This window comes from Entelurus aequoreus, linkage group LG09 (assembly GCF_033978785.1).
Source record: "Entelurus aequoreus isolate RoL-2023_Sb linkage group LG09, RoL_Eaeq_v1.1, whole genome shotgun sequence".
NCBI classification, from domain to species: domain Eukaryota; kingdom Metazoa; phylum Chordata; class Actinopteri; order Syngnathiformes; family Syngnathidae; genus Entelurus; species Entelurus aequoreus.
The window spans coordinates 35,603,901-35,626,309 of record NC_084739.1 but is presented as its reverse complement, the minus strand read 5'-3'; the positions used below and the strand labels follow the sequence as shown (position 1 = coordinate 35,626,309).

Genomic DNA, 22,409 nt, shown 5'->3' with positions numbered 1-22,409 from the left:
CAATTACATCTCGTGACCTGAATATTAACCAAATATTAGCGATATTATTATAATAAGCGCTAACGCAGGCAAACTGTTTTTAGCAGGGCCGTGATCACAGAGCGGTCACTAGCTTGTGCAGCTGCAGTGTTGAGATATTGACATACTGAGCTGATGCATCATGATTGCCTCTAAATTTATAGTAGATTATAAATCATGCCTCTCACCGAAAAAAAATGTGGTCATAAAACCAGAAGTTGTTCATCTGTGACATCCAACTATTACCTAGCGATGGAGAGAATACAACGAAAAAACGTTATTCTGCGGTATTTCTTTTTTTTTTAACCTTCGTGTGGATCATGATTACTTCTTCATCTAAAGGAGAATATAAGAACATCCTATCAGTCGGGATCCCAGTGAAAGCAGACATTGTACAGTAGGTGATCATTTTATTTGCATGTTGATGTTTGTTTTTCTTGTTTAGCACTTAGCAATAGCGCTATGTGATGCCTGTTTCACTAAATCCGGATCTGTTTAGCAAACAGCTTCTAAAACGTATGAATCCTCCTCCTTATATTTAGACTTAATAATATAAGGTTCTGGATCATCATTTGTTCCAAAGTAGTCTTTATTGTTTCTCACAAGTCTGCCGTAAGTAGTAGTGTTGTTGTTGAAGGAAAAAACGAACATTGTGATGCGTCTGTGAAATGTATACGATTAAAATGATAAAAAGTATGTAAATATTACATGTAATTCCGAATGTGCCTGTTACTACATTACATTAGTGTTGTAACAATACCAATATTTTGGTACCGGTACCAGTACTAAAATTATTTCGATACTTTTCTAGATAAAGGGGACCACAAAAAAATTGCATTATTGGCTTTATTTTAACAAAAAATCTTAGGATACATTAAACATGTTTCTTATTGCAGTTAAGTCCTTAAATAAAATAGTGAACATACTAGACAATTTGTCTTTTAGTAGTAAGTAAGCAAAAAAAGGCTCCTAATTAGTCTGCTGACGTATGCAGTAACATATTGTATCGTTTATCATTCTATTATTTTGTCAACATTATTAAAGGCCTACTGAAACCCACTACTACCGACCACGCAGTCTGATAGTTTATATGTCAATGATGAAATCTTAACATTGCAACACATGCCAATACGGCCGGGTTAGATTAGTAAAGTGCAATTTTAAATTTCCCGCGAAATATCCTGCCGAAAATGTCTCGGTATGATGACGTTTGCGCGTGACGTCACGAATTGTAGCTGACATTTTGGGACACCATTGTGGCCAGCTATTAAGTCGTCTGTTTTCATCGCAAAATTCCACAGTATTCTGGACATCTGTGTTGGTGAATCTTTTGCAATTTGTTTAATGAACAATGGAGATAGCAAAGAAGAAAGCTGTTGGTGGGAAGCGGTGTATTAGCGGCCAGCTGCAGCAACACAAACACTTAGCCGGTGTTTCATTGTTTACATTCTCGAACGATGACAGTCAAGCTTTACCATTGGCCTGGGACAACAGAGACTCTTACCAGGAGGACTTTGACATTTACTGTTAATATCTGCTTACTTTCTCTTTTAACATGTTCTGTCTACACTTCTGTTAAAATGTAATAATCTCTTATTCTTCTGTTGTTTGATGCTTTACATTAGTTTTGGATGATACCACAAATTTGGGTATCAATCCGATACCAAGTAGTTACTGGATCATACACTGGTCGTATTCAAAGTCCTCATGTGTCCAGGGACATATTTCCTGAGTTTATAAACATAATATACATTTTAAAAAACGAAAGAAGATGTTGTGATGCCAAAAAATATCGACGTAATCATAGTAGTATTGACCAGATACATGCCTGTACATGATATCATTACAGTGGATGTTAGGTGTAGATCCATCAATGGCGTTTGTTTACATTTTGATGCCGGTGAGCTACGGTGTGTAGTGAAGCATATTTAGCTATTCCTTGTACTGCAGGGATGATACTTGTAAGAAATGTACTTTATTTGTTGCCATGAAGGCGAGTATTAGTGATTTAGAAATCGCTAAAACACTGCCGACTGGGGCTGGACTTTAGCCGCTAGCTCGCTAGCCATGTCCTAAAGTGTTAGTTTTTAAGCCAAAATGCGTCAAATCTCCCTATTCTGTCTGCTTGTAAGTACTCCGTGATTGTGTGTTGCCGAACATGCTCGTCTGCTCGTAAACCAGCAATGTCACGACGTGACTTCGACGCGGGCGCAGGGCGGGGGCGGCGGGACCGGTACGTTTCAGAGACCGTATAGTACCAAAAATTATTCATTAGTATCGTGGTACTATACCAATACCGGTATACCGTACAACTCTACATTACATATATACTTACACCTTGTATATAAAACAATGATGGAGTTGTTTGAATGGTTTTTAGAGCCTTTTATAGGCGGAATAGAGCGAATCCCGTTGACTCCAATGTTAGGGGACTTTTGCTGGAAGTGAGTTGGAATGCACTAAAAAAAACATATGTGGATTGTGAATGAAAGGCAAAATTCCAAATGAAGTGCAGTTCCCCTTTTAAGTTATCAACACAAGCGGAAAAGAGTCCACAGAGAAAAAAAAGCACAATGTGAAATATCAAACATGAAGAACTTGTACAACTCAAAAGGACACATACATTGTATGTGTTTAATCATCAGGACACAAGGAGCTAATAACTACAACATTCACAGATTCAGCAGTCTGTTTAAATACCTTATTTCTACAAAGTGAATTTACATTTTTATTAAAGTACAAAGTGCAAATACTATTGTTTCTGTTATCGCCGATTGGTGAGGGCAGAATCTCAGCTGATGTTTTAGCCTTGTTTCTTCGATGGATGCTGAGGGGATTAAAACAGAATCTCATCAGTTTTGCAAGTGTGTCTGCCACTTCCATAATAATAAATAAAACACATTCTGCTTGTAATAAATACATAAATAAATTGTGCTTTACTCTCCGAACGATATGTCACTCAACCACCTTGCCAGGGCCTCCCCTGACTAAATTTGGGATCCAAGCAGAATTGTATTTTGAGAAATGTGTAGAAACGTGTCATTATAGGAAAATGTTTGTGGTCAAATTTCAAATGAAGCGCCCTGTCATTCATTAGTTGACATTTTGCATGTGCTCATTCAAGCAAAACGGGGCCCCTCTTAGATCTTGGGGCCCTACACAGCGCTTGATCTGTGTATAGGGAGGGGCGGCCCTGAACCTTACAAAAAAGTGGGTTTGAGTGACTAATACATGTATGAAGTATTGTTAATTCATTATGCTAAACATATGATCACAACAGTGTAAGTTAGATATAGCCTCTAAAGAAATAAGCAGAGATATATTTAAAAAAATAAATCAAACTTAAATAGAAATGTCTTTTTTTTAGATCAAACTTGAATAGAAAGTTCTTATTGGCCCATTAGGGATGTAATTGACTGAATAGTCATTAAATCACCTTTCTTTTGTTTTGCTTTTCCAAACCGTTTCTATCTGCTTTCTTCAAGGGGCTTGTGAATCAAACCCTGTGGTTTGTCAAATGTAATAATCATTGAAACGGATTTGAGTCAAATATACAAACCCCGTTTCCATATGAATTGGGAAATTGTGATGTAAATATAAACGGAATACAATGATTTGCAAATCCTTTTCAACCCATATTCAATTGAACGCAAAGACAAAATATTTGATGTTCAAACTCATAAACTTTTTTTTTTTTTTGCAAATAATAATTAACTTAGAATTTCATGGCTGCAACACGTGCCAAAGTAGTTGGGAAAGGGCATCCACCACTGTGTTACATGGCCTTTCCTTTTAACAACACTCAGTAAACGTTTGGGAACTGAGGAGACACATTTTTTAAGTTTCTCAGGTGGAATTATTTCCCATTCTTGCTTGATGTACAGCTTAACTTGTTCAACAGTCCGGGGGTCTCCGTTGTGGTATTTTAGGCTTCATAATGCCCCACACATTTTCAATGGGAGACAGGTCTGGACTACAAGCAGGCCAGTCTAGTACCCACACTCTTTTACTATGAAGCCATGTTGATGTGACAAGTGGCTTGGCATTGTCTTGCTGAAATAAGCAGGGGCGTCCATGGTAACGTTGCTTGGATGGCAACATTTGTTGCTCCAAAAGCTGTATGTACCTTTCAGCATTAATGGTGCCTTCACAGATGTGTAAGTTACCCATGTCTTGGGCACTAATACACCCCCATAACGTCACAGATGCGGCTTTTCAACTTTGCGCCTATAACAATCCGGGTGGTTCTTTTCCTCTTTGGTCCGGAGGACACGACGTCCACAGTTTCCAAAAACACTTTGAAATGTGGACTCGTCAGACCACAGAACACTTTTCCACTTTGTATCAGTCCATCTTAGATGAGCTCAGGCCAGCGAAGCCGACGGCGTTTCTGGGTGTTGTTGATAAACGGTTTTCGCCTTGCATAGGAGAGTTTTAACTTGCACTTACAGATGTAGCGACCAACTGTAGTTACTGACAGTGGGTTTCTGAAGTGTTCCTGAGCCCATGTGGTGATATCCTTTACACACTGATGTCGCTTGTTGATGCAGTACAGCCGGAGGGATCGAAGGTCACGGGCTTAGCTGCTTACGTGCAGTGATTTCTCCAGATTCTCTGAACCCTTTGATGATATTACGGACCGTAGATGGTGAAATCCCTAAATTCCTTGCAATAGCTGGTTGAGAAAGGTTTTTCTTAAACTGTTCAACAATTTGCTCACGCATTTGTTGACAAAGTGGTGACCCTCGCCCCATCCTTGTTTGTGAATGACTGAGCATTTCATGGAATCTACTTTTATACCCAATCATGGCACCCACCTGTTCCCAATTTGCATGTTCACCTGTGGGATGTTCCAAATAAGTGTTTGATGAGCATTCCTCAACTTTATCAGTATTTATTGCCACCTTTCCCAACTTTTTTGTCACGTGTTGCTGGCATCAAATTCTGAAGTTAATGATTATTTGCAAAAAAAAAAGTTTATCAGTTTGAACATCAAATATGTTATCTTTGTAGCATATTCAACTGAATATGAGTTGAAAATGATTTGCAAATCATTGTATTCCGCTTATATTTACATCTAACACAATTTCCCAACTCATATGGAAACAGGGTTTGTACATGTTAAAAACATTTAATATGGTAGGGCCACACAGCCTGACCAACAGCTTCTTTCCGGAAGCTGTTAGACTGCTGAACTCCGACGGTGCTCTGTAGCCTCTTTTTATGTTTAGTTATGTTTTATATTTGCATTGTAGGATCAGAATTCTATTTTTTGCACTCCTTCTTTATTTTTTATATAGGCCTTTTTTATGTGAAGATTGTTAAATACATATTTTACATGTTATCTTTTGGTACTTATTGGGCTAAATCTGCAGTGTAAAAAAAGGTAGATTTTACAGTAAAAAAGTCAAAAAATATATATATACGTATATATATAAATTCACATCTAAATCGAGATTTATCTGAATTCCGATTCGACATGGATTCATAATTTTCGATGATTGATTTCAAAATGTATATATAATTCATTTTTAAGAATACATGTTTGGGTTAAAAACAATAAACAACTATGATTGGTATTATTAATATTTTGAATACTGTTGCTTTTATTGATTATTGGTTTTCTTTTTTTAGTATCGTATTATATCGTAAAAGGCAGCAACACAACAAACACAGCAACAACTCCAGCATCTAAAACAACTCTTTTTGAGGCGATGAATACCACAACAACAACAATCTCACCTAAGAAGCAGCTTACTGTAGTGCAGTCATTTACACAAGGTAGCATGTATGACGAGAAAAAAGAACAATGCACAAAGCGATCACTAATGTAGTTACTCTGCATGCACATCCAAACCGGACAGCTTGTACATGCGTGTGTTGCTGCGAAACTCTCGTGGAATTATAACACATTTAATTATCAATATAGTGTGTGTATGTGCAATGAAGTGTACATTAACATCAGTACACACTCACAAGGATCCCAGGATACTTCATGGAAACGCCTGCGTTTATCCACTTACTAAAACGTTATAGTCATGTCAATGATTTACTTGATTATTTATTTGCATATTTGCATACAATGCTATTTTTTTTTTTTACAGACATATTTAATTAAAGCAAAGGTATTGCCTCCCAGAGGAAGCTCTTAATTTAGTTAGTTAAAAATGATTGCATAAAAAGTAAAATGTATATCTGGTCTAAAAAGAACAACATTATACATATTAGAATTTTGCTAAGAGCAAGATGCAGTGTATGCAGTGTCATTTCAAACTACTAGTCTTTCATTAAAGACATGCACCTGGGGATAGGCCCCTCCCACCTCCAAAGACATGCACCTGGGGATAGGTTGATTGGCAACATTAAATTGGCCCTAGTGTGTGAATGTGAGTGTGAATGTTGTCTGTCTATCTGTGTTGGCCCTGTGATGAGGTAATGACTTGCCCGAATGCAGCTGGGATAGACTGCAGCCACCCCGCGACCCCGAGAGGGACAAGCGGTAATACAATGGATGGATAGTTTTTGATCAAATAAATGCAAAACATGTCAATTGAAAAGTAGGGGAAAAAATTGTGAATAAAATTTTCTGTGAAAAAATCAAAGATTTTATTCGCCCATGCCTAATTCCCAATAAAATATGTTTGCTGAAATATTTTGGACGTTTTTGTTTGATTCGGTCTTCGCCAAACATTTTGGAACAGACACTAGAAACAACAACTGGAACCACTGTACTGTATTGTCATGTAATCACATGAAATAGCATTGTTTAAAAAATACAGGTGACATACACTATATTGCCAAAAGTATTTGGCACATGCCTTGACTCACATATGAACTTGAAGTGCCATCCCATTCCTAACCCATAGGGTTCAATATAATGTCGGTCCACCTTTTGCAGCTTCAACTCTTCTGGGAAGGCTGTCCACAGGGTTGTGGAGTGAGTTTATAGGAATTTTCGACCATTCCTCCAAAAGCGCATTGGTGAGGTCACACACTGATGTTGGTCGGGAAGGCCTGGCTCTCAGTCTCCGTTCTAATTCATCCCAAAGGTGTTCTGTCAGGTTCAGGTCAGGACTCTGTGCAGGCCAGTCAAGTTCATTCACACCAGACTCTGTCATCCATGTCTTTATGGACCTTACTTTGTGCACTGGTGCACAGTCATGTTGGAAGAGGAAGCTTTTTCCCACAAGGTTGGGAGCATGGAATTATCCAAAATGTTTTGGTATCCTGGAGCATTCAAAGTTTATTTCACTGCAACTAAGGGGCCAAGCCCAACTCCTGAAAAACAACCCCACACCATAATTCCTCCTCCACCAAATTCCACACTCGGCACAATGCAGTCCGACATGTACTGTTCTCCTGGCAACCTCCAAACCCAGAATATTTAGGAGCGAGGAAATTTCACGACTGGATTTTTTGCATCCTATGACAGTTCCACGCTGGAAATCACTGAGCTCCTGAGAGCGGCCCATTCTTTCACAAATGTTTGTAGAAACAGTCTCCATGCCTAAGTGCTTGATTTTATACACCTGTGGCCGGGCCGAGTATTTAGGACACCTGATTCTGATCATTTGGATGGGTGGCCAAGTACTTTTGGCAATATAGTGTACATGATTCCCGGGCGCGGCGCCGCTGCTGCCCACTGCTCCCCAAGGGGATGGGACAAATGCAGAGGACAAATTTCACCACATCTAGTGTGTGTGTGACAATCATTGGTACTTTAATCTTTAATCTTTAATTGTGGTATTCACACAGGGGTTATGGGGTTAATATAATAGAGGGAATGGTTGACTTACAAGTTTACTGGAAGATAAGCCTTCTCCTGTTTTGGCCCCTGTAAGACAAAGAGTGACAGGACCCTTAAACTCTATTGGAAGGAGGAAATACTTCAGCTCAATTCACATGTCAAATCCTTACAAATTGACCCTTCACTAACCTTTAATCCCCTTAGTTACTGTTGCTAGGCCTATGAAGCTTATCGCAATGGTTTACATATGCTGGTATTTTTCAGCTCACCTTCTTCCTTGGTCACCCCCAAGCAGCCCATGAGCTCCTGCAGGGACAGTGCTTTGTCATTGCTGATGTCGCAGTATTCCACAAACTTCTTCACACACTTCTTGGGCTTAGATTTCTTGCGCAGGAAGCGTTTGAATGGCTTGATTTCCTTTTTCCCGATGTCGCCGCTGGAGTTTTTATCCAGCTGACCAAAATACCAGTGGACCACCCTCTCCTCGAGGGTGTGGTTGGGGTCGGGCTCCACCACTCTAGAAGATAAAATCATCATAATCATAAGATAAAAAAGATGCATTTTTTTGATAAATGTGTTATTTCATTGTTCGTACGTATTATATGTTAATAAAAACACTTATTGTTACTATGGATGGTACTGAATTCATACCGTCGGTACTACCGGTTACTGATTCAAGTAAAATCAAGCGGTTCCATATTTTGACACCTTTGTTGTAGTGACCGGATCAAGCACTTGGCAGGGAAACAAGCAGGCAAGCACTTAGTCGTACTGCCTCTAGGTCAGAGGTCCCCAAGCTACGGCTAGTACCTTTTTTTAAAATTAAAAACTGTCCTGTGCAGCCGCTCAAGAAAATCATATTGTTGATGTAGATGTCCATATCTGCTGTATTTGCCCTTCTCCTGTATTTACTTTACAAAAGAGAAGTGTGGGATACTTCTCTTGTTGCCTTATTTGTATTTGAATTCATCAAATGTTTGGATAGTGATTAGTGTCTGGCGCAGGACAGGAGGGAATAGAAAGAATGATAAGAAAAAAGAAGACAAAGGAGAAAATTGTGGGGATAAGAGGAACAGTACAAAACAAATATATATGTATATACAAACCCCATTTCCATATGAGTTGGGAAATTGTGTTGGATGTAAATATAAACGGAATACAATGATTTGCAAATCCTTTTCAACCCATATTCAATTGAATGCACTACAAAGACAAGATATTTGATGTTCAAACTCATAAACTTAATTTTTTTTTTTGCAAATAGTAATTAACTTAAAATTTCATGGCTGCAACACGTGCCAAAGTAGTTGGGAAAGGGCATGTTCACCACTGTGTTACATGGCCTTTCCTTTTAACAACACTCAGTAAACGTTTGGGAACTGAGGAGACACATTTTTTAAGCTTCTCAGGTGGAATTCTGTGTTGTGGTATTTTAGGCTTCATAATGCGCCACACATTTTCAATGGGAGACAGGTCTGGACTACAGGCAGGCCAGTCTAGTACCCACACTCTTTTACTATGAAGCCACGTATGTAACACGTGGCTTGGCATTGTCTTGCTGAAATAAGCAGGGGCGTCCATGGTAACGTTGCTTGGATGGCAACATATGTTGCTCCAAAACCTGTATGTACCTTTCAGCATTAATGGCGCCTTCACATATGTGTAAGTTACCCATGTCTTGGGCACTAATACACCCTCATACCATCACAGATGCTGGCTTTTCAATTTTGCGCCTATAACAATCCGGATGGTTCTTTTCCTCTTTGGTCCGGAGGACACGACGTCCACAGTTTCCAAAAACAATTTTGCTGCAGCGGTTTTGTGCCCGGTCCCGCCCCCCTCCTCTGTCGCGGACGTCACGGCCCTCTCTCCATCCCTCCTTCCCATATACACTGTGTTCCAATTTTTAATGCAAATTGGATTTAATAGTCAAAAAATTATTATTTTTTGTTTGTTTTTCCATTAAACTCAAGGATGGTATTGTGTCTCAAGTCTCTGTAGATCATTGACATTAATCTCAGACACCTGTGATAAATAAATAGTCTCCCTGGTGAGCCCAATCAAAGGAAAACTGCCTAAAAGTGATGTTCCACATTATTAAGCAGGGTACAGGTTTCAAGCGATATGGGGTAGAAAAACGCTGCTGAAAAGCGTAAGATGGTACACTACCTTGCTCAGGGTATGAAAACAATGGATATTTAAAAAAAAATGTATGTGTGATCTTTGAACTGTAAAGACATTTGTTGCTAATCCAGAGCACAGGTGAGTTTGTGCAGATAAAAGCAAAATAAATAATATCTCTGCCAGACACCGTCATCGGATTAAGAGAGAAGCTGCTAAAAGGCCATTGCAAAGCAGTAAATAGGTATTTGAAGGCCCTGGTGCCTCTGGAGTGCCAAGAACCTCAAGGTGTAGGATCCTCATGTAGTCTGCAAGTGTGCTTAATGCTAAAATTCGGCCACAATAATATTTACGTCAACAAAGCAAGGAGAAGGCGCTCAAAAGTAATGCCACTTTTCCAAAATGCACTAGCACGATTCTAATTTACATTGGATTTGCCATAGACATGCTACAGATTAGCATGAGCCATATTACATGGCGATTTCAACACCTCCAAATTTTGTAATGAAAACTACAACTAAGATGCACGTTACAATCAAACAGCCGGTGTGTAATAAGTGCAATACTTATAGTTTGAACACTTTTTAGGTATCAACAAAAGACAAGACTGGCTACGGCAACACAGTGTAGTCAATACACGACTGCCGTCTATCATCTTGGAATTACAAATGTACGCAAAGTCGAGTATATAAAACCTGGAAACTAAACTCAGAAGTGTATGAAAACAAGATAACAGCTGGGCAGTACAGCTCAGTGTTAAAACGTTAAATAAAATGTTTTGATTTTATTATTAAACAATTAACATTTATTAGCACATTTGAAAACACACCAAAGTTCTAAAAATGTATACTGTTGAGTACCGGTATCAATGCTAGGTACTGGGAATTGTATAGCTAACGTTTTATACATTGATGCTTTCAGCCTAGAATGAATAGCAGTCCGACATCCCATGACCTAAATATTCAACCTCTGAACTGATGCCCACAAAAGAATAACAATTTGGCAAAGCATATAACTATACTGTGTTGCTTGTGCTATTATTTTTCTGACAGATAACCCATATGGTGGTGCTGTTATTAGACCCTAAAACTGAATCCCATCAATTTGATTGACTTGAAATGACCACAACATTTGGAACATCTTCAGGGGACGGACAAGAACATGTCAAATTTGAGCAAGATTGGTCGACAAAATCAAGCAAGCCGTCTTTGTGGAGGCACAGACGAGATTTAGCAACTAGTTGATATACACGGTCAGGGCTTGTATATATAGTAGACTGTCTTACTTCCTGCACAATATCTACTAATAGTCATCAGTCTGACAGCCAACTGCTCTGTTTCCTGTGTATATAAGTAGAACACTGTAACCAACATCTCTGTCAATATGTTTGTCTTCTGGTTGACCATGAGGTCATTAAGTTGTCTGGTACAGTTCCCCAATATTGTAATCTGTCCACTCAATTGTTTTCCATGTCTATATTGCCATACCATCATTCAGTATGTTTCTAAGACTAATTTCTTAAATAATTAGCTTCCTTCTATTTTCACACCTACATGTTAAGTCCCAGTTTCCATGCTCCATCTCCAAAGCGACTCTTGGCCATACGCAGTGTGCCTTTCAGAGGTGGGACCAAGTCATTGCTTTGCAAGTCACAAGTAAGTCTCAAGTCTTTGCCCTCAAGTCTCGAGTCAAGTCCCGAGTCAAGACAGGCAAGTCCCGAGTCAAGTCCAAAGTCAAGACTGGAAAGTCTCAAGTCAAGTCACAAGTCCTGCATTTTGAGTTTCGAGTCCTTTCAAGTCCTTTTAACCACAGACTAATATTTTTACACAGATTGTGTATGCTTTTAAACCGCTGTATTTATTTATTAAAACAAGTGCATTTGAAATAGCAGGAAAAAAAATAGTACTGACATTGCAATTCATAATAGCACTATTAACCAGTCATTTTAATAGTTTAAACAATGTTAAACATTTAACTCATTCCTTTACAGAATAAACACATTTGCAAAAACAAGTGCAACTGTACTTATTTGTACAAAAGTGTTAACATTGTATTTCCATGGCATATTGCATTGTAACTAGTTCCACAGCAGTTTCTATTCTGTTCTTACCTTATCTCATTGATCTCATCTCATACTGTATGTGTGTTTATGTGTGTGTACACATGAAAAACATAACAAATACATGAACATAACAATGAACAGAGTTGTACTTTTTAGATGTCAGGGCCCTATGCAATATGTACACATATTCTTAATATAGTATACATTTTAACTGACCTTTATTTGACTATGTTTGTCTTTTTGTAGGTGGCTAAAATACGCGGTGCTGCTGACCGCCGTCTAACGTTATGTTACATTGACTAACGTAACGTTAAGTGTAGGTACCTCATGCAACCCTGCTTAAAAAAATCACTTGACAAAAAGTATGAATAAGGTAGCAAACTGCAGTGGACGCAACATATTGCCGTGTTTGAAATGATGTTATAACCATAGACATCTTATAAGTAGATGCAGCATTGGTTGCTGTGACGCGAGCAATTTGCATCTTGAAGTGGTGATGAGGAGCCGGCGAGCAGCCTAAACTGACAGTTGACAGGTAGAAAACAAAGATGCCGGGCTGGTGTTCAGCATTTTCCTACTCAAATGAGCGGACTGTTGAAAATAGAAATCGGGGGATTACTTTTCACAAGTAAGATTTAACATTAATGTACTATTGGTTGTATTTTATGAAAATAACATTACCACAGAGTTGAGAAGGAGCAAAGATATTCAGTATTTGTATGTGAAAATCACAAAGAAATCTTCTGGGGGAGGATGACGCCCCTACAGGGGTTTGGTTTACAAACTTTCAACCCCACCTAAAACAAAATTCACCAGCCGCCACTGATTATGATGCATTCTCATTTTAGGCAAAATATAAGACAATACTTTCTTAACAGTATAATTGTAACCAGGAATAAGTCTTCAAGTAACAATATTCAAATACTAACATTGTTGGGTAAGACAGCATTTGGTTTTATTCTGAATCCAGTGAAACAGATTGGTGGTTTTAGCTGATATAAAGACTTTCAGGTGTTTATATATGTTGAAGTATTTGGCACACGCTTTTATCCAAAGCGACATACATAAAAAATACATATAAAACAATCACTGTAAACATGATCATTTAAGGGAAGAATGTAAAACAAAATATCAATACAAAGTGTCAAAACAGAATAAACTCTCTGCTGCTGCAGCAACAGAGATACGGTCTATAAGATATATAGATATTTAATGTATTCATACATTGTTTATGTAGGATATACGCATGTATATATAACCTAATTATATTGTTTCTTCAACTTAAAAATAGCTGACCGTTTTTTTCCCCCTTCTCTGGGATTATATTCCCAGTTTTGATCTCGGACATCTGGTCACTTATAGCATATAAGAATATTATATTACTGTTAAGCAAACTATGAATAATAAAACATGTGTCCGTTATCATAGCGACACGTATGACAAAAAAGCGCGTGAAAATGAGTGGTATTCAGTGAGGTAAAATGAATTAAATGCGCTGACAGTTCATTGCTCCTGCCAAATGAATTGCACTGAGTGGAGCGGATCACCACTCCAAGATGGCGGCCCCGCGTCTCGTCTGCGCCAGTAAGCTGTAGCGCTCGATGCTGCGTCTACTTATAAGATGTCTATGGTTATGACGTTAGCAGTGAGTTTACAGCCTCACTGATTTAACTACAAAGCAAATAAAAGTCATGTTACTTAGCCAATAAACGTTATCTTACATTCAAAACTTACCCTTCTTTGTGCATCTTGTTGAAGTTGTTGCGTCTCCGTCTGTAATATTCGAACTGCGTGATTTGCATACGGCAATTCGTTTTTTGTTGACCAAGTCGTAGTTTTTATACCCGAACGAAACCAACTTTGGTATAAATCTTTCTCACTGCCGCGTTGTTTGACAACTCTTGTTCATTGGTTGTCCTGCAATTTGATTGGCTGAACGCTGTGTGATGAAAACAATGTAGATCTAATTTGATTGGCTGTTGTACTGAGAGCACACACGCTGACAGGCAGCACACACACTGATAGACAGACATGTACAAAATGAAAGCTACGGAGCGCTCCCAAATAACTTTTTAAGCTTTAGGTTTTGGGGAAAGTAGCAAGTCATGTCAAGTCAAAAGCCTCAAGTCCAAGTGAAGTCACAAGTCATTGATGTTAAAGTCTAAGTCGAGTTGCAAGTCTCTTTACATTTTGTCAAGTCGAGTCTAAAGTCATCAAATTCATGACTCGAGTCTGACTCGAGTCCAAGTCATGTGACTCGAGTCCACACCTCTGGTGCCTTTTGTACGGTTATTTCAGCTTATGTAGCTATATGGTAATGTAAATAGAAGAAGAAAAGGCTACATGCCAATGAGCTAGAGCTGGTAGCTGTCAAGCTCCAGATCTAACCAATATTTATAACTGCAATAGTGGCGAACTGCTTTTAATTTTTACTGTAAATACAAGCTACGCAGGTAATTATTTGCTTAGATTTAATCCTTACATCCCTGAAGAAAATATGAATAATGATGTTGATTGTTTATGTTGTGAATGAATGAGATCGAGGCATAAACACTTCATTTGATCTACAGCTGTCTATTATTGTTGTCTACCTATGACTAACAAAACACACATGCATTATTTTTACTCTAGCAATATTTCTATTTTACCATATACTTTAAAAGTATTGAATTATTTCAGCATGCTCTTCTTCATTTGTGAATAGAGCAGCTCTTTACAACATGCAAGAAAGAACTCATTGCATAATGTAGGTAATCCGATTTTGTGTTGTAGAAAGCTGATTTCGAGACAGTTCGTACAATAAGTTACTTGTGTGCATGTAAACGCACTTAGTGAGGATATCTGCATGTACTGAAGCACACAGCCAGTTCAAAACTTGGGGGGACAAACGTTTTTGCAGCAGATTCCCCAAAACACTACAGAGTTCCTGTTGTATAAAGGATCATGGACATCTGTAAACACATTGGCAGATTGACATTTTAAGATTGCTCGCAAACATACAACACTGGGCCCAAACTTTTTTTAGTGGGGAATTTCCCAAAGGCACCCCTTGTCCTCACCTTTTGCCAGGTTAATTTGACTCCGATTCCTGGGGTTACGATGCAGAATCGATCCTCAATACAACACGATTCTCAATTCAAACCAATTCATTTAGTAGAAAAATTATAATAAAACCCTTTCAAAACAGGTTACAGGTTACAAAAGATCCTCTTGGCTGCTAACGTATGACGTACGCAGTGAGTAAGATTGGAGATGGCCTAAAAAACGTGTTTGTAAAAATGTGTTTAAAAAAAAAAAAGTTTTTAATTACTGTATAAATCGATTGGAATGAAAATAGAAAGGGATCATGATTCCTTAGTAACAAAGGTGTTGTCAATCAGTCATTTGTTCAACTTGCTTAGTTATATTTAAGATTAAGATTAAGATTAGTTTATTTCAAAGGGGACAATGCAATTTCACAAAACACATGACTACACATGGTTAAAAAAGCCAGAATTAGCCAGTAGGCTATTTTTCATCTGTAGTCCCCTGGCCATGATGTACAAAAGGCAGTAAAATTAAAATTTCAAAGAAAAAGAAAAGAAAAGGAGAGAAAAAGAAAAAAAGCACACAATACATATACCATATAATAAAAAATAAAATACAACATCACAACATAACATTTATCTTAGCATCAAAACAGGTTCATCTTTTAGTGCTGGCAGCTGTAGGCCTTAATAAGCCACATTTTAATTTTTTTTGTGAAGGCCTTGTATGTTGTAACCAGTTTAACTTCCTTAGGTACTGAGTTCTACACATTTGCACTCCTTACTGACCAGGCCGACTTACTGAAAGTGCTCCTTGTGCAGAGGAATATAACAGTCACCTCTGACAGAGCCTCGAGTGGCACTCTCACGGCTGTTTCTTTGGCTGATGAACTCTGCCAGAGGATCTGGAGCCAATTCATGCAGTATTTTATAGGTCAGTTTTAAGTCTACAAATGTTTGAAGACTGTCCCAGTTTAAAATACTATATTTTTTTAGAATGGCACAGTGATGATAGTGCCTAGGTTATTTATCCATAACTTTAATTGCTTGTTTGTAAAAGATTTCCAATGTTGTTGTTTTTTATTCTGACCAGCCTGAGACCAGCTGGTAAGGCAATAGTTGAAATGGCTAAAAATCATCGAATGCAAATACAATTTTGCAGCTTCAGTTGACATTTCATTCAACATTTGTAGTGTTCCTCAAGGTTACATTTTAGGTCCTCTCTTTTTCATCATTTGGCCCACGAATTCAGTTTAAAACATGTGAAGATTTGCAGCAAATCTTTCAAAACACTAGAGTGCTGACTTTTTTTAATTACATGTTGATCAGTTTGTGTTTAACTTTATAGATTCCATTGTAAAAAAAAAAAGAAAAAGAAAAAGAAAGACATTTCCAAACATACTTTCCGGTGGATGCTGGATCTGTGACAGCGTGCACCATGTCCGTCGACAGCGCGTCAAGAACACTTGTCAGGAACTCTGTTTTCTTTGCGCCAGGACAGCCTGAAAAAGAATCCAAACATATCTGGATGAGTACCCATACAACAAACACATAAAACAACAACACAGTGTGGAATGCTGCCATCATAGGTGGCCTAATAAATGTCTGGGGAGGGACGTCATGTAACAGGCAGCATGGTTAAAGACAGCCAAGGAGCAAAATAAACCTAAACAAGTTTCTCACAGTTGTCTTAACTCCCCCCTCCTCATAAAGTGTCAGACCTCCCTTCATCTGGAGGAGGAAGAGGATACCTGCCAATCATCAGAGAGGCCCCTGAGTGCTTTTACCAGCTGGAGATGTTTCTAAACATTGTATGTATAAGTCAATTCTTCACCTGAGACACAAAGTACACCAAAAACTGTCTTGACAGACACAATATGAGTCAGGGTTGTGTCTCAAATGAGCATGGATGGACACACCAATAGTGGGATTATGTGAAATGCCAAGCAGATAAATGCACCAAACATGTCAATAACAAACATTAATGATAATGACACTACTATATATGCAGAATGACGGGAAGCAATTCAAATAAGGGAAGCCTGGTGTGGACTGGCCCTAATGATAGTCTGTTTGACCATTTAGTTTTAAGAGTGAGGCATCGAGTGGAAGGGCTGAAGGCTACAGAGGTCTGAGAGATTCCTGGATGTTTCTACTGGCTCTCTTCTTTCTCACACTCTGGCTCTCCACTGCTTTTCTGCCGCAACTCTTTTTACGGCTCAGGCCTGCGGGGCCAGATTCTCCTGCGCTGAAGATAATAGCATGCTTGCCCTTCTCTAACAGGTGGCGACTCGGCAACACGCCTCCGCTCCACCTTTCCCAACTAGATCCTTATAGTCTACAGTTGGGTAATATATACACAAGTCCAGACTGTTCCGCGGTCTTCTTTGCACGCTGAGCATATTTTAATTCAGGTTTTAGTGGAACCTGTTGGCCCACGTCTAGTAAAAGTCCAACCCACCTGTAAGCTACCAAAAGAGGAGCCTTGTCAAACTTACTGTAATCAATTAGTTTAGACCAAAGACATTCAACTAAATCGTTTTTGGGGGCCACTTTTCCAGAAAGCTAAGGACCAGGGGGGGACGTGGGGGGGCAGACTTGTCCTTTTACTATCAGTCTTATTTTGCATATTCCGTACAACCAGCGTTCTCTACAGTAGACATTTGATTTTGGTCTGTTTATTTTGTCAGAGTTACCGGAGCACTCTCCTGTTTTTAAGGACCTTTTGCAAAAAAGCTTGTCAAAGATCATCTATTGAGGCACTATAGCAGGGGTGCCCAAACTTTTTGACCAGGGGGCCGCATTGGGTTAAAAACATTTAAGCCGGGCTATCTATATCTATATCTATATATATATATCTATATATATATCTATATATATATATATATATATATATATATATATATATATATATATATATATATATATATATATATATATATATATATATATATATATATATATATATATATATATATATGTGTGTGTGTGAAACAGGCCTGTAGAGATGAAATAGTCTTGTGATTTTTCCCACACACACACACACACACACTTATATATATATATATATATATATATATATATATATATATATATATATATATATATATATATATATATATATATATATATATATATATATATATATATATATATATATATATATATATATATATATATATATATATATATATATATATATATATATATATATGTGTGTGTGTGTGGGAAAAAATCACAAGACTATTTCATCTCTACAGGCCTGTTTCATGAGGGTTTCCTCATGATTGAGGAAACCCTCATGAAACAGGCCTGTAGAGATGAAATAGTCTTGTGATTTTTTCCCACACACACATATTACGCTCTACCACGGTATCGAGCACTATTTTTTTTGGATAATCTAATTAAGACATATATATATATATATATATATATATATATATATATATATATATATATATATATATATATATATATATATATATATATATATATATATATATATATATATATATATATACATACATATATATATATATATATACATACATATATATATATATATATATATATATATATATATATATATATATATATATATATATATATATATATATATATATATATATATATATATATATATATATATATAAAATATCATTGCAGATTAGACAAATTGCCTTTTCCTTACATTGAACAAAAAAAGTCATATGTCCCATGATGTTTAAAAACTCTGCACTGAGTCTATTTTATGTTTACGTCATTTTTTTCCCTCTTGCATTAATTGACTAATTGCACTTGCCCCGCGCTCGCCTCACACTGCGACGCGAGCGTGATGTCGACACGTTATCGATGGAAAAATGAATTTTTAGACAATATGATTTGCCTGAGCAACTAGGAGACCCTAAGAGTAACAAGCGGTAGAAAATGGATTGATGGATGGGCTAGAAAGGACAGATTTTAAAAATAATAATGATTTTTTATTTTTTTTTACTCGGGACTACCCGCGGGCCGGATTTTGGACGCTGGCGGGCCGTAACTGGCCCGCGGGCCGTAGTTTGGGTACCCCTGCACTATAGTGTTTTTAATAATCTGCTGCAAAAATGTAAGTCTCTCACAAGTTTGTTGAACTGAACTGGTGGGCCGCCAGTTGAATAGCACAAATGATGAGAAAGAGAGGACCTAAAATGGAATCTTGAGGAACACTATATAACTTAAGAAGTTGAACAAATGACTACTGACTGCACCTGAAGTAAATAACCTACAGCAACACCTTAGTTACATAAATCACATTACAAATTAAATGTGTAGCTGCCAAAAAGAAGAGGACTTAACGGTGTGCCTTGAGTAATGCCTCAGTTATGTTTGGACCCCAGTGTTTTATGCTTGCTAGCATGGTTAAAAAGTCAATGCAAGGATCCGCCAAAGTTTTACTAGGAATGTAAAACTCTTTGTGATGGACACTTCAATTCACATCGCAATACATGGGTTATGATGCGATTCACTTATAAAACAGAACGATTCAATGCGATTTGATTTAGTGTATGAATGATTCGATTTAGCGTATGAACAATTCATTAATATTTGATATGGTGTATGAATGACTCAATTCTACGGTTACCGTTTGTTGATGGACACTTTTTTTTTTACACCACAAAAGAACAAAAACATTCCTTCCTGTGCATACACTCCTCATGTTAGACGACAAATAGTTAGGACCTTGGCACCAAGCGCTCAGACGAGATCTGTTCAAGCTAAGTCTATGAGCATGAACTGATGAAAACTTAGATATCATGTGAATTCCATTAAAATAACAATAATCTGATGAATGAGAACACCCATAGGCACATTCTATAAATGTGACATGCTTCCAGTATTTTTACATTTTTAAAACAACATACAGTATATCGCCAAAGAGGTTTTATAAAGTAAAAAGGCAAACACATGTCAAATATATTGATTTTCCTCGAGTCAAATCAAGCCAGACGCCTGCCTACAGGTTCTATGGCTTTACTGGGGGGGGGCAGGATTTCCGGGACAAAGACGGGAAATGACGTGTGTTGTGGAGTTGAAAGGGTAAAGGAAAGTTATCGGAAAAGAGAACAAGACACGGAGACTGAGTACGAGATTGTTTTGTGAAATAAAGAAAGACAAACTGGAAATCTGTCTGTACCTCCATTCCTTCCTTGTTGATGTTACAATATTGATGGACGGCACAGCACTGAGACGGTCCGTGGTGTTCACGTTGTGTATCTTGTGGGTAATTATTTGGCGGGCAGCCATGTTTCTCGCTTTGTTTTTAAGACAAACTGTCTACTGATTGCTAGTCTCGCGCAACACCCAGTCCAAGTATTTACGTCAATTATCGTCTCAAATTACGTAAATAACGTAACAAGCGTATGACTCTTTTCACGGACAACCCCTGGCTCTCGTGTTCTTTTAAAGGCAAAAACCATCAACTGATTTTTAGTTCGGCGTGATAAGCGGTCTATGTGTCTTCACTCGATTAACTTAAGGTTACACAGCTGAATCTTATCAACTGAGGGGGCTGGAACCGACATAGCTGAAGCGGCCACTTCTCGATATCCGGTCCCATCGATTAATCGTTAACAACCCTAGTGTTTATAGTGGTCCAAGTCTCTCTATACAACAGGAGCACTCTAATGTTTTTAGGAATTTGTTGAAAAAATATTTGCCTCTCAAGTTTTGAACTGAACTTGGGGGCCAGTATGGTGTCATTCCCGGGCTGGATTTGGCCCCTGAGCTGTCACTTGAATAGCCCTGGTCTAGACAATCACACAATTTCACTCTTGGAAGATAAATAGATGTTTATGTTATAATCAAAGGAGGTCATATTTTTTTGGCTTAAGAGCACAGCCTAACTTTTCCACTATTGGCAGCAGATGTCTGGCAACCATTCCCAAAGCAGCTGTCCATCAAGATGGTTTTTTATGATTGTATTTTTAATGCCCATGTTTGACAGTTCAAGTCGAGAAAGCATGAAATCATAAGATTGTTTCCTGCTTCTATTCCAATGCCTCCATTTATCAAGCTGCACAAGGTTGGCCAGTAAGTGCATGTGTGTACCTCTGTGTTGCTTTCAATAAGAAGCAATGTTATTCTATGGAACCACATGGGGCACAGTCCTGTCAGCACTCACATCAGCAGCTCCCAGTGTTTGCCCAAAAGTATCCCGTGATCCCACTATGGACAGAAAGAAAGCCAACTACACTACTTTCCACTCCGGCTCCTAACAGAGCAAGTGGCTCCTTTCTCGCATCTTGGCTCATAAACCTCTCAACACCAGCGCTTCAACAGCAAATGGACGTGGAGGCAACATTTATAATTACGCCTGGTTTATACAGTAACAGGGTTTACAGCCATTGACGCAATAGCTCATAAAAAATAGACGCTGAGCTTTTTTTTCTGTGTATTTCAAAACAGGTGACATGCATAATTCTTGTCAGAAATCAGCACAAACTATTGTTTCTGGCGACATATATTGCTGTATGCCAAACAGGAGCAATGTCGTCAGTACCACTATAAAGACAAACAACAACAAAGATGAGTAATATTTATTGATGTATGCTGCCCGTCCCACTTTTTGGCAATACAAGTCAATGATGTGTGAGCAGAGCCAGAGTTGCTTTGCTGCTGCTGCTAAAATGCAACACCTGTGACCAGAGCGCCCAAGTCTGGTCTGGCACACACGGCTGCATAAACACTTGCGGACCGGAGAGGAACAGTGGAAGCTCTGTGCATTTGCTATTGGATTATTAACATGTTTACCAAACTACCAGAAAAACTGCCCCAGTGCCAAGTGCCTTAAACTATGATTTGGTTGTATGCGCCTGTAGGCTGTAATTGCTGTTACTTTGTCTGCAATTTGTTATGTGCTGTCTTGAAGGATACAATTAAGTATAACAACATGCATTTTTCAATTTATGAGTAGGTTTAGGGAAAGTTGCCAAACATTATAAATAATGATGGCAAGTGGTTGAGCATTTATTTACATAACCAGCAGAAAGAATGTAACGTAATACAAGCAGCCCACTATATCTTTAATTGTGTATTAATCAATTTATTAATTTTTTTGTGTGGTGTACTGTATGGTTAGTTTTTTTGCGATTAGAAAAAATTGTTTTGATGTCCATTTAATATAAGGCAAACCACCAAAAGACCATTGCAGTTAAAATTCCCCTCGAATGCTAGCAACTTATTTTATTGTTCTGGACCTAAAAATTATGTCCCCAAGTAAAATTACCCCCAAAATAGGCACAGCAGTGATTTTAGGCTTGTTTTTTAAGTGAAAGTTTTCACGCCCGATTTTAGCCCCGATCCTGCTGACGTCATCCAAAAAAGACCAGTGGCTATTTCATATTGGGTGGTATGTGTTTTGGTGGCATCTTCATCCCGAATTATGTTATTTTCTCTC

At 38.0% G+C, this 22,409-nt stretch overlaps 1 protein-coding gene across 1 annotated transcript in view; it reads right to left on the bottom strand.

Moving 5' to 3' along the window:
• Window positions 1-479: 479 nt before the first annotated feature.
• Window positions 480-22,409, bottom strand: part of LOC133657379 (SPARC-related modular calcium-binding protein 2-like) — a 91,349-nt gene continuing 69,419 nt past the window's right edge. The window contains exons 10-13 of the mRNA XM_062058650.1: window positions 16,377-16,476; window positions 8,035-8,282; window positions 7,815-7,852; window positions 480-2,845 (exon numbers count right to left, since the gene is read on the bottom strand). Coding sequence (XP_061914634.1) covers window positions 2,822-2,845; window positions 7,815-7,852; window positions 8,035-8,282; window positions 16,377-16,476 — 410 coding nt within the window. The 3' untranslated portion in view covers window positions 480-2,821. The remainder of the gene's footprint in view (window positions 2,846-7,814; window positions 7,853-8,034; window positions 8,283-16,376; window positions 16,477-22,409) is intronic.